At 40.2% G+C, this 13732-nt stretch overlaps 1 protein-coding gene across 1 annotated transcript; it reads left to right on the forward strand.

Annotated features, from left to right (window-relative positions):
* Positions 1-3525: 3525 nt before the first annotated feature.
* Positions 3526-4520, forward strand: LOC103728162 (olfactory receptor 1N2-like). Its single transcript, XM_008826283.2, has one exon. It carries the CDS (start codon positions 3561-3563, stop codon positions 4518-4520), a length of 960 nt encoding a protein of 319 aa, XP_008824505.1. The 5' UTR covers positions 3526-3560.
* The last annotated feature ends 9212 nt before the right edge of the window (positions 4521-13732 follow it).

Below are 13732 nucleotides of genomic sequence, written 5' to 3' on the forward strand. Positions count from 1 at the left end.
GTTAAATATTTTCACACTATTTAAATCCATATTCTTAACTCTAATATCCATTTTAAATTTATGGAGACTTGATTAGGAAAAAAGGACAAAAACATTAGCAGGATAATTATAAGAATAATTACTCATATTTAAAATTCAGAAGAGACATGCAGAAGAAACAGTGACAGATTGCTGGCCTAGCACATGAGACCTTCAGTTTGACTCCTAGCATTGCAAAAACTCAGTTGAAATAGAAGTTTAATGCTGCTAATAAGAAAAGAAATTCAAAAGTTGATTACTTTGTGAGTATGAAGTCATCAATGGCTCAAACATAACCCTAGTGATCCAACATTTGTGCTGAGATGAAGCACAGTGGTTAAGAGGATGGTCTTTAGAGCCATGCAGACATGTGGAGGAAATCTTCTCTGACTAAAAATTATGTCATCTTAGCCAAGTCATTATCCTCACTGGACGTTTATTTCCTCATCTGTAAAATTATTTCCAACACTATAAGCTTTTTTATTGCTTGAGACCACATCCTGAACATGATTAGGAAGAAGTGTCTGGTGCTAACAGAAATATGGATGATTTTCTATCATCAGCTATGAGTGAGGTTTCGTGGCTGATACGCTTGAAATAGGCTGCATCACTGAAGACTTTTGGACTTTTTGAGTGGGTGCTTCCTATAATATTTCCCTGTCTGGGGAAATTGGAATTGGCTATGCTATAACTTGCATTCTGAATTTCTTCTTGGATCTAAGTTTAGCCTGAACAAAACACAGGAACCGAATTTCACGTTCATAGGTAGGTGTTCCCAGGAGAGCTGCTAGTCAGGCTAAAGTGCACTACATTTCAGCAAGGGATTCACAATCACACTCCAGAGACATGCACCTAAAAGTTCAACCCTTGGGGAAGAGATGCCCCTAGATCCCATAGGTTTATCAGAGTAGGCTGCACGATAACATGGAGGTTGGATTTAATGAGCACTTTGGGGATAATATACTAGGAGCCTTTATAGCCCCAAGAAATTCTCTTGTCCTTTTTTGACCTGAAGAAGCAGAAATTGACTCATACACCCCAGATATCCCTAATGAACAAGGGACTCTTTAGACCCCGAATTACTGTCACAAAAGTCTCTGCGAGGTCCTTACTGAAAATTTTCCAACTGAAAGAAAGAACTTCAGAATTTGATGATGCTGGAAATTGATCACTACTTTGACAGGTGAGAAACTGGAAAGGATAAGACTCACTTGAAAGCATGCTTGAATGTACACACACACACACACACACACACACACACACACACACACACACATATCTTCCCAAACATATTACATGAAATAATTCCAGAACTACATAATCTGACACTTTACATTTTGAGGCTTCTCTATTAACCACAGGCAAATGGAGAATTTAAATATTCACAAAGCTTTTAAGGTCACAGATTTACAAAAGCAGTATACTCAGCCTCTCACACCAGCTTCCTCTAAATCCAAGGAGAGCAGAATGTAGTAACTGGTTTTCAGACAAGAAAACAGTGGCCTGATACCTTTCACTTTCCTGTTCTCTGGTGAAAATTAAGTATCAGAAGCCAGGTGTGGTGATGGTGCACACCTTTAATCCCAGAACTCTGGAGGTAGAAGCAGGTGGATCTCTGTGAGTTCCAGTCCAACTGGGGCTACATGGAGACTCTGTCTCAAATAGACTAAAAAGAAATCAGGGTTTTAAATATCAATTGCCAGAAAAGATGAAAACATGAACATGTAAAAGGGAAAAGGGATATGGCTAAAGGAATTTGATGGAGGACTAAGACCTCCTTCATTTAATTTATATTTTTAATTATTTTATGTGTATGAATGCTTTTCCTGTATATACATAAGTGCACCCATGCTGTGGAAGCCAGAATAGCATCGAATTTCCTGGACCTGGAGTTACAGATAATTGTTAGCTGTGATGTAGGTGCTGGAAACGGAACCTGTGTCTTCTGCAAGGGCAGCCTGTGCTCTAAACCACGGAGGCATCTTTCTAGCAGCAAATTTCATTTATTTATTTATTTATTTATTTATTTATTTATTTATTTATTTATCTATTTATTTTTGGTCCCTTTTTTTTTGGTCTTTTTGTGGTGCATATGTGTACACACATGTGTGAGTATAGAGGCCAGAGAACCTATTTATTTTGGTCCCTTTTTTTTGGTCTTTTTGAGACAGGGTCTCCCTGTAGCCCCAGCTGTCCTGGAACTCACTATGTAGACCAGGCTGGCCTTGAACTCACAGAGATCCGCCTGCCTCTCTGTCTCGAGTGCGAGGATTAAAGGCGTGCGGCACCACACCCCGCCCAAATTTTATTTATTTTTATGTAAGTTAACCCTGTGCATGCAGTGCCAGCAGAGGCCAGAAATAAATAAAGATCCCCTGGAACTGGAGTCATACACGGTTGTGAGACATCATGTTGTAAAGAACCGTACCCAGGGCTTCAGCATGAGCAGTAAGTTCTCTAAACTTCTAAGTCATCTCTCCAGCCCCCTGCCTTTTTATAAAAACTATTTTATTGAATTTTTGCAGATTTCATGCAATGTATATTTTAATTTATATCTTATTTTAGTATTTGGTGAATTTTTGCAATTTTCATACAATGTAATTTGGTGGTATTTACATCCCCTCTCCTATCCCCAACTCTGCTTATTGCCCCCTACCAATATAATGTGTTGTATTACACATGTATATATACAATATATTATTTATGTATGTATATATATATATGGACTTTAATTTGTGTCTCTAAATATCCCACCAAGTGAGTCCATTCTTCGGTGCCTAAACAAATCCATGATAGCCAATGATACAGAGAAGTTAAAATCTCCCAAATAAAAAGAGCACAAGACCAGAATTCTACCAAACTTTTGAAGACGTAATACCAATACTCTCTAATTATTCTGTGAAATAGAAAATGAAGGAACACGCCCCATGAATTTTGAAGGCATCCTAACATTGTAGGGTGGTGGGATGTCACTGCCTTCAGCCCACATGACAAATGCTACCACGTAGGGTTTGAATGGATAGGATTAAGTTCCGAAGATTAGGAAACACCTTACTTTTCCTTCAAAGTCACTTTCACTGTCCACACATAATGTTATAATATACACATATGCTTGCGTTTATATGTGCAGTTGTACATCTGTGTGCACACAAGTACATTGGGAAACATTGAGAGATATGATGGCGATCAATACCTTCTTTCTAATGCACAAGCTTGAAAATTACTTTTCAAATATCAGCAACAAGGTCATGACACCCTGGCTGACCTCTCTAAGCAAACTGATCTCCTGTCTCTAGATCCTGTTATAGCATAGAAAGCAAAATCTGTATTAGAGTGCATATTGTCTTAATTGTTTTCAAAGTATCAATGAGTAGTTCATTTACAATGAAATCCAGAGATGCTCATGGACAAGGGCCGTGCATTCTCCTTTTTCACCCAGCATAACTCTGGCAATATAACTACATCTATATAGTATAAACCAATCTAATGTTTAAATAAAAGTAGAATATTTTTAACTGCACAGATAACAAGAACTACACAGAATGGGAAAACCAAGCCGACTGAACCAATCTGTTGCTCCAGACTTCCTCCTTCTAGGACTCTCAGAGCAGCCGGAGGAGCAGCATCTTCTATTTGGAATCTTCCTGGGCATGTACCTGGTTGCCATGGTGGGGAACTTGCTCATCGTCCTGGTCATCAGCTCTGATGCACACCTTCATACTCCCATGTACTTCTTTCTGGCTAATCTGTCCTTAACTGATGCTTGTTTCATTTCTGCCTCAGTCCCCAAAATGCTAATCAACATTCATAGCCAGAGTCAGACTGTCTCTTATTCTGGGTGCCTTACACAGCTGTATTTCCTCCTGGTGTTTGGTGGACTTGACAATTGTCTCCTGGCTGTGATGGCATATGATCGTTATGTGGCCATCTGCCATCCACTCCATTACAGCACAGTTATGAATCCCCAACTCTGTGCACAAATGCTATGTATGTGCTTGGTGCTGACTAACTGTCCCGCCCTGATGCACACACTGTTGATGACACGTGTGGCTTTCTGTGCTCAGGTAATCATTCCCCACTTCTACTGTGATCCCAGTGCTCTGCTGAAGCTTGCCTGCTCTGACACCCATATTAATGAGTTGATGATCATCACCATGGGTTTGATATTCCTCACTGTTCCTCTCATGCTAATCGTCTTCTCCTATGTCCGCATTTCCTGGACTGTGTTGGGCATCCCGTCTCCTGGTGGGCGATGGAAGGCCTTTTCTACCTGTGGCTCTCATCTCACAGTGGTTCTGCTGTTCTATGGGTCTCTGATGGGTGTGTATTTACTTCCCCCATCAGTTCGATCTACAGAGAGGGAGAGCAGGGCTGCCATTCTCTATAATGTCTTGATTCCCATGCTAAACCCATTCATCTATAGCTTGAGGAATAAAGACATGAAACAGGTTTTGTTCAAACTTGTTGATGGTAGGAAGACATTCTTCTTACCGTGTCTCTGATGATTAACCCTCGTGATGTGATCAAACCATGTTCTTCATCACTTCATCACATAACAAAAAGATATTTTCCTCCCTATATTGTGAGCTGAGTTGAAATGTTATTCTGCGATGTATTTGTTGATATCAGTAAGACAACTGTTACTAAAAACAGAGCATTATCCCTGATCCTCAGCTTTAACATCACCATGTCATCCATGATGATCTCAGGTGCATGATGTCCAGGCCTGGAGCTAAGGAGTTCTACTCCAGTAAAGCAAGCACTGAAAGAGGTGGAAGGGCAAGGAAATGAACACGGTCCATCTACACTGTCACTCACTGATCAACATATCGTGTCTTGAGGGAAATGTGTGAAAAGTATGACCTAGGATGTAAATAATCTTGTTGCCAAAATGATGTAAATTTTATTCCAATATCTGTTCTCTTTTATTGCATAACACTGTGCTGACCATGACAAGGAAAGTGTACGAATATTTTTAAGGATGATTGTGCTGGACAGCTTCAGTTGTCAACTTGATGCACCTCAACTGAGGAATTCCCTCCATTGAACTGTCCTGTGGCTGTGTCTGTAGGACATTTTCTTTATTGTTGAATGATATGGGAGGGCCCAGCCCACTTAGGTGGTGCCACTCCTAGGCAGGTGGTCCTGGATTGTATAAGAAAGCACACTAGGTAGAGGCGAGAGGATGCGGTCTTCCATTCCAGAAGCAGCACTCTCCCTTGGCCCATGCTTCAGCTCCCGCCTCCAGGTTCCTGCGGATTTCCAGCTCTAATTCCCTCAGGAATGAACTGTGACTTGGGAGATGTAAGATAAAGTAAATGCTTTCCTCCCCAAGTTGGTTTTGGTCAGAGTTTGTATCACAGAAATAGAAAGGAAACTAGGAAAGAAATCGATACCAGAGGATGGGTTTTACCGTGACAGGCCTGGCAATGTTCTTTCAGGTAGGGTTGTGGAAGCTATTGGAGCCGCCAGCGGGAAAAGCTGTTGAGTGCTTGAAGTTTAGTAAGCTGGTCTGTGCAAGATTGGAGAAATGCAGATGAGGGAGGCCTGGTTTGTGAAGTTTCAATGGAAGTAAAGATTATTAGGGCTGATTGTGAGATATTTTAATTTTTGAGAATTTTGGTGTTTTGTTTTTGTAGTTTTTTTTGTATGCTTGCAAATTTTTTATTGAGTTTTCATGCATTTTATATAATACACCATAATTAAATTTAGGCTCCCTCGCCTCTCCCAGCCCCACAGCCCCCCCACACCAGATTTCAGACACTCTGTCATATACGTTAAGTCCTATCTGGTCAAGCATTTATACCCAGATGTCCCACAATGCAGGATCAAAAAAAGAGAGAGAGGAGAAATTGTTTTTTAAAAATATATTTTTGTTGAATTTTTGTGCATTTCCTATAATGGATCTTAATCAAATTTAGGCCCCTCCCCCATCCACGCCCTCAGACCCCCCACTGGATTTCAGGTATTCTGTCATAGGTTAAGTCTCACCTAGTCAAGCATTTGTACACAGATGTTCCTGAGTGTAGGTTCAACAAAAACAAACAGAAAAACCAGAATTTGGTTTTTAAATATATTTTTATGGAGTTTTTATACCTTTCATATCGTAGGTCTTAATCAAGTTTAGACTCCCCTCCCCATTCAGTCCTCCTCATGTCCTCTCCCCACTGGATTTCCATGCATGTTTAAGTCCTGTCCAGTCAAACATTTGTACCCAGATGTCCTTCAGTGCAAGTTCATTCACTGGAGTCAAGTCAGCCTATTTGGGGTTCTCAATGATCTCCTCCTTTTCACCCAGCAGTAATCAATTGCCTGTAGTTCCTAGGTTAGGCGTGGGCCTACTGCCTATTTCCCTCCCTCTATGATCGATGCTGCTGTCACCATTGTTTCAAGTTCATATGAGCAGGTTTCTAGTGCCTGAAAACCTGTTTTCTTATGTTCATGCACCAGTCCTGGCTCTTGGGATCTTTCTGCCCCCTCTTTTCCAGTGGTTCCTGAGCCATGGGTATGAGAGTTTTAATACAGGAGTTCTATCCAGAGACACATAACTTGCAGTCTCTTATTCTCTGAAACTTAGCCAGTTGTGGTCTTCTATGTGCACCGCACCCTGATGTATGTGTAAACTTCACTGGTGAAAGGTGCGAGATTTATTAGTGTTCTCTCTACCCCCTTATCTGCACTGTTCCATGAGCCTTAGGTGTAGATGTTCAATTGCAGATCTATCACATAGTGGTGGACATTTCTCAGATATATATTCTCCGCCTGTGACCATTTATGAAATTCTGTAATAGCCTCCATCTACTGCAAAAGAAGCTTCTTTGGTGTATGATGTATAATATACTTGTCTGTAAATGTAAGTATCTATATTTAACATACAGTAGGAGATTTCTTTTGTCTAGAGCTATGGCAGAGATTTTTTCAAGGATATATGAAATCTCCAGCCATCTTTCTTTGGCTATATTTCAAATGCCACCCATGAACTCCCTCCCATTAAGAGTAAGTCCAATTAGATAGCTGTTGATTACCCCCTACATAGGTGCAATGGAGCCGGAACTGACCTGGAAGCCACCTCCCCTGAAGGCTAGGTCTCATATCTTTAGAGAGTTTCCCTGCTAAGGGAAAACATCAACCAACGGTTCAACCCCAGCTTTAAGACCTAATAACCACAGCAATGACTGTTACAGCAAATGACATTGGTGTAGCAATAGCACTTTTATCTTTGAGGTAATCAACAGCTACCTAATTGGACTTAAAACCCATTCAATGGGAGGAAAGATGTGTGCAGTACTGTAAACATAGCCAAATACACATGGCTAGAGAGGTCATAGATCTTAGAGAAAACCCCAGAGCAGTCACATCCCTAGACATATGTAATTTCTTACTATGTGAAAAATACATATTCTTATATTATAGACAAGTATCCTAGTCAACACTCACCAAAGAAGTTACTTTTGCAACAGAGATTATTACAGAGTTCCACAAATGGTCATACACAGAGGTTGCCTGTGAACTGGCCAAGCTTAAGTGGCACATCTACAATGCAAGCTCTATACCTAAGGATCACAGAACATATAACAAGGGGTAAAGAGAACAATGATGCATCTCTCAAGTCTCATCAATGGAGTTCCCTCGTACAACAAAGGTCCAGGAACACAAAAAGTCACGAATATCCAAAGCACAGAGAATAAGGGTCTGAAGAGTGTGAGATCTTGGACAGGACTCCTATATTAAACTACACCCACCCAGGGCTCAGAGACCATTGCAGAAGAGCAGGCAGAGAGCCAAACTTGGTTCCCTGGAAGTAGAGATAGTGCTCTTAACCATAAAACCATTTCTCCAGTCCCAAGACCAAATATTTTTTAAAGACAAGTATGATTTTTGGGTATTGTACAATGGACATTGCTTTTTGAGGATGAGGCAACTGCATGCATTACCATTTGGCCATTCAACCCTTTCCCCTCTGTCTTTCCCCTGAATAAAAAGAATAGAAATAATTCATGAGCAACTGATGTCCAGTTTAGAAAATCATTCCCTACCCTACCTTATCTTGTAGGGTACTGCCTATGTTTTCCTCTAGAAGTTTCAAACATTCAGGTTTTATATCGAGTGCTTTGATCCACTTGGAGTCGATTTTTGTACAGGGTGAATGATAAGGGTCCAATGTCATTCTTATACAGGTAGAGATCCAGTTTTGCCAGCATCATTTGTTGAAGATGCTGTCTTTCCTCCATTGTGTGCTTTTAGTACCTTTGTCAATTATCAAAGGGCTGCTGGGGCTAGAGAGATGGCTCAGCGGTTAAGAGCAGTGACTACTCTTGCAGAAGACCCAGGTTCAATTCCCAGCACCTACATGGCGGCTATGAACCATCCTTAACTCCAGTTCCAGGGGAATCTGAAGCCCTCTTCTGATCTCCGTGGCATTGCACAACACAGGTACACTCACATGCAGGGAATACACTCATACACATAAAATAAAAAATAATAAATATAATTTAAAAATTGGTTGGCTGATACTGCATGTACTTATGTTTGGGTCTTCTGTTGTGTTAAACTCAAATATATGTCTTTTTATGCCAGTATCATGCTGTTTGTATGACTTTACCTCTATAATATAGTTTGAGATCTGTTACGGTGAGCCCTCTGGCATTGCTTTTTGTACTCAAGATTGCTTTGGCTATCCAGGGTCTTTTGTGATTCCATATGAGTTTTAGGATTTTTTTCTATCTCTGTAAAGAATGTCATGGGGATTTTTATTGGTATTGCATGAATATATAGATTACTTTTGATAATGTGGCCATTTACACAGTATTAATTCTACAAATCCATGTGCAAGGTGGGTCTTTCAATCTCCTGATGTGTTATTCTATCTTTCTTTAAAGATTTAAAATTTTCATTGTAATGATCTTATATGTCTTTGGTTAGGTTTAGTCCAGAGATCTGGAAAAGGGGAGGAGTTCAGGAGTAGGCCTGGGCCCAAGGCTAGAAGGGGGACAATGTTTGGAGAGAAAGTGGAGCTGCTCAGGCTTCAGGGGAATCAGGAGTGAGTGGGTGGGTTTTGACTTAACAGGATAGTAGCAGGTCTACAACAGGCAAGTCAGAAAGCCAGTGGCACAATGGTTTGGGGGACAGCCTGTGGAGGGTCTAACAAACTAAGTTGGGGATTTGAGCTACTCTGAATGCAGGAAGTCAGGATGCAGTGAGTGGGTCTGGACTAAGAGGGTGAGAATCCAGCTACTCAGTCTGCAGGGGAATAAAGATGCAGTGCATGCTGAACATTTTTAAGTAGCTCTCACGTATTTGCAGTGCATGCTGAACATTTTTAAGTAGCTCTCACGTATTTGTCTCATTTTCAGGGAACTCTCTGCTCATTTCCTTGCCCCAGCTTTTAACTAGGTTGTTTGTTTGGGATGTTTGCTTCTTCGAGTTCTTTGTGTACTCTAGATGCTAACTCTTTGTCACGGTTATATCTGGTAAATATTTTCCCATTCTGTAGGTTGTCTCTTCATTCAATTGGTAGTCTCCTTTGTGGTACAGAAACATTTTTTACGATCCCAATATTTTCATTTAAATCAGAAATTTTTAAGTTTAATGAAATGCCATTTGTGAATTGTTGCACTTAATGCTTGGAATATGGAAGTCCTGTGCAGAAAGTCCTTTCCTGTATTCCCTACTTTGTGCTCTATCTGATTCAGGGTCGCATGTCTTAGGCTGAGGATCTTGTTCCATTTGGAATTGAATCTACAGAGCATTCTACCCAAACATCAAAGAATACACTTTCTTCTCTGAAGTCCATGGAACTTTCTCAAAAACTGACAACATATTAGGACACAAAGCAAGTCTCCACAAATCTAGGAAAATTGAAATATCATCCTGTATTCTATCTGACCATAAAGTAATAAATCTAGATATCAAAAACATTAAAACTGGGAAAAATACCTAAATTCATGCAAGCTAAACAAGACACTACTGAGTGAATTTTGACCAGGCTCCAGTGGATGAACCCACACAGAAGGGAATTTGAGGATATAAACTTGACTCTGTAGGACTTAATATATATAGCTAGAATATATAGTATATCATAATACATATTATATTATATGTATCATAATATTAGAGTATATGTATATCTTGAATGCAAAAATTTGGGGGGGTTAGAATGTGTGGTACAGATACAGGAGTGCATCTAAATAAGATCAGAACATATTGTATGGGATTCGCAAAACTTAAAAAGTAAATTTAAAAAGAAAAATTGTGTAAAACAAATATAATGCTTCTTTTATCTTAGATCATATGAAAGGTATTAATTAGGAAACTTAAGTTTTGTGAAATAGAGATATTAAAAGGTTAAAGTTTGAATATCTTATAAATGTTATATATCATATTAAGATATCAATATTCATTGTTGTTAATACTTTCACTATATTATATTACTGCACAGACACATGTGCATGTTGAAAATGAAAAAATAAACATCAATAAACATTCTTTGAACATTTAACTTTGAGTAGTTTAATTCATGTCATTATTTGGATTTTATATCTTTATTATTAGGTGAAGTGTTTCTCTTTTTTTACAACAGAGGTTACCAAGGACATTTATAAGCATAAAGTATAGTCTATATTTCTTATTGTTTCCTTAGTAAAATTTGCTACAAATGAAACAACATAATCTATATGTCTGATTTTTTAATTTTTAATACTTTTTATTGACCTTTTATAATTTCATGTATTCCACCATAAATGTTAAGTCGTATTCATTCAGGCATTAGTAGGCAAATGTCCTTCAGTGTAAATCAGTCCACTGGAGTCTAGTCAGCCCATCTAGACACTGAATGTAAGGCATACTCTCCCTCACCCAGCAGCAGTCCCCAATAGTTCTCAGTCTAGTGCTAGCCAACGACCTTTTTCTCTCCTCCCCTTTTGGCCCTTGTTTAGTTCAGTTGGCATGGGTCCTGTGCTCAGTGCCACCATTTCCACAAGTTCATATGTGAAAACGTCCAGTGGCCTGGAAGCCTCTGCTTCCCTGTGTTCATGAACCAGCCCTGACTTACAATCTCTCCACCCCCTCTTCCACAATGGTCCCTGAGTCATGGGTGGATAAGGTTCCATATAGGAGTCCTATCCTATGTACTACAGTCTCTTATTCTTTAAAACTTGACCAGTTGTGGCCCTCTGTGTGCATCACACTCTGTTGTATAAGGATACTTTACTGGTGAGAGTTGAGGGATGCATTAGTTTTCTCTCTACTCCTTGTTCCACTGTGTTCCATAAGCCTTAGTTGTAGGGGTTCAACCGTAGATGTAATACCTAGTACTAGGCATCTCTCAAATGCATATTCCCTGTATCTGACCAAATATGCAATTCTGAAGTAGTCTCCATCTGTTGCAAAAATAAGTTTTGTGATGAGTGTTGTATAGTATGCTTATCTGTAAATATGAGGATCGATATTTAGCATATAGTCAGAAATTTCATTTGTCTAGAGATATAACAGAGATAGGGTTTTTCTCTAGATCTATGTCCTCTCCTGCCATGCTGTTTGACTGAGTTTACAGCACCACCCTTGAGTTCCCTCCCATTGAGAGGGCTTCAAGTCTAATTAGATAACAGTGCCACTACTGCACAGATAAAGGACATTTGTCATTCCAGTTGTTAAGGTTATTAGGCTTTAGGGCTGGATTGAACCATTGATTTTTTGTCTCCCTTGGCAGTTTGCATATCACCTCATCATCTAGCATTATGATAGCCAATCTGCCAGTTAGATGGCTTCTAGGTCAGTTCCTACTCCATTGTTTCAAGTCCTGTATTCTAAGTATGTCCTGTCTTCAACAGTAGGGTCTTATCTACTAGTTCTGGGAGATAACTAAGAGGTTTGGCAAAAGCCTGTGTTATTTTGGGAGTCTCCTGGACCACCTTCACCAACCACTCAAAGGGAGATCTCTCCTGTGTGGCACTGTATTCCTTGCCAAGCAGCTCCCAGGTATACATATGTATTAAGGTTCAGATATTTTATGTGCATTTCTCATGGGGTTTCCAGGGCATTGCTTTTCCCTCTAGGTTTCCTGCCCCCAAAGATTCATTTGTCTCTACTCTTTTTTCTCTGAACCAGCCTCCCTCCTTCCTCCCTAGTCATAGCACCCCCATTATACTCACCCTCTCCCCAATACCACCCACGTCCCACTTTCCTCCCTCTCCTGACTTCCCTTTCTCCCCCACACCATGGCCCCTTGCATGTCCCTCTCTCCCCTCTTCCTCCTCCCTGCCAAATACTCCCAATTTCCCCACCACCCCCTGGTAACATCTGTTCCCTACTGTCCCCCTTTAAGGTTCTTTCTTTTCCTTTACCTTCATGTATCCTTTCCTGTAGGTCTGATTTTAAAAGTCACATGTAAAGCAGTTTTCCCTTCTCTAACAGTTGATGCTTGAAACCCTGGCTAACACATTTCTATTCTGACAGTTTTTCCCACTATCTACATGCTTGTGGAAAAGATTAATTTATAAAACCAACACAGGAAAAGATTAATTTAATAAAAAGAAGGATACTTATAACTAAATGGAGCAGCACTTTAATATTGGACTCTCTAGCCTCCGATCAATGAATGCTGTTGCTCAGGAACACCCAGCCCATGGTTTTGTTATTGTCACCTAAGCTTCCTAAGACACTGGATAAGTCTTCCTCTGTTCTTTGAAAATTTCACAGACGGCTACAAACTGTAATCATGTCTATTTCCCCACTCCCTTCCCCCAATTCCTCTGGTCCCCTCTCCAATATACCTTCCTTCCTGTTTCAAGTCCTCATAGAAAACCACATAGTACATTTCATATGTAATAAGGGTTAAGAAAGAAGTGTTCATAAATTTGAGAGGGAGAGGCAGGGAAGGAGTTAATGAGTACTGAGAGGGGTGGAATTGGTGTAAATACACTTATTGTGTATGAAATTCTCAAAAACTGAAAATTTAAATGTAAAATAATTTACATAAGAAAAAAACAACAATAAAAACAAAAGAAAAAATAAACCACTAAGTCCAATCTGTGCTGCTCACAGGCTCATGGTTTTGTGGCCATCCACTGTGGTGTAGACAGCCTGTCAGGGGCCACACACCCTCAAAGAAAATTGTTTCTCACCTTCCCATCAGCCATCAACTGCTAACAGCTTCTCAGGTAGGGGTAGTGTGGGGACTCAGGTTTGCTTTGCTTAGCGGAGGACCTGCTGGCTTCGGGGCAGAGGGTCTGATCGGTGACAGAGTCAGACTCTGGGACCTGTGTCTTCACAACAGGATGTTTTATTTTAGAATTCAGATGGCTTTTATACATCCCAAGGAACTAGCAGTCACGTGGGATATGACAGTCATATACAAAGATTTAGGGTACAAAGAAACAGGACATTTAGTCTATTAGTGGCGCCAGAAGGATTCTTAACACTTTTACTCAAGGTTATCAATGCCCATCCAGTAATTTATGGGCCACAATGTTTTCTTTCTTAGTGCTAAAAGCTGTTAGGTCAGGGGTAAACCTTTAACCTGGCCTAATCTCTTAGCCAGGGATAGCTGAGTTATTTGTTTAGGACAAGGAGATGAGCTAAGGGTTGTTGACCAAGACGCTTTCCCACAGAGCAGAGAGCCTGCACTTTTATGACCAGGCTGCTTCCTCCTGCCAGCCCTACAGTGTTCTGAAAGGCAGGGATTATCAGAGCCACTGTTTTCAGTGCCCCTCCCTTT

Source organism: Nannospalax galili, unplaced genomic scaffold (genome assembly GCF_000622305.1).
Source record: "Nannospalax galili isolate Female #2095 unplaced genomic scaffold, S.galili_v1.0 scaffold290, whole genome shotgun sequence".
Classification (NCBI taxonomy): domain Eukaryota; kingdom Metazoa; phylum Chordata; class Mammalia; order Rodentia; family Spalacidae; genus Nannospalax; species Nannospalax galili.

Bases quoted from the DNA above. Each gene is read 5' to 3' on its own strand.
- LOC103728162 (XM_008826283.2), top strand. From the start codon at position 3,561: ATGGGAAAACCAAGCCGACTGAACCAATCTGTTGCTCCAGACTTCCTC.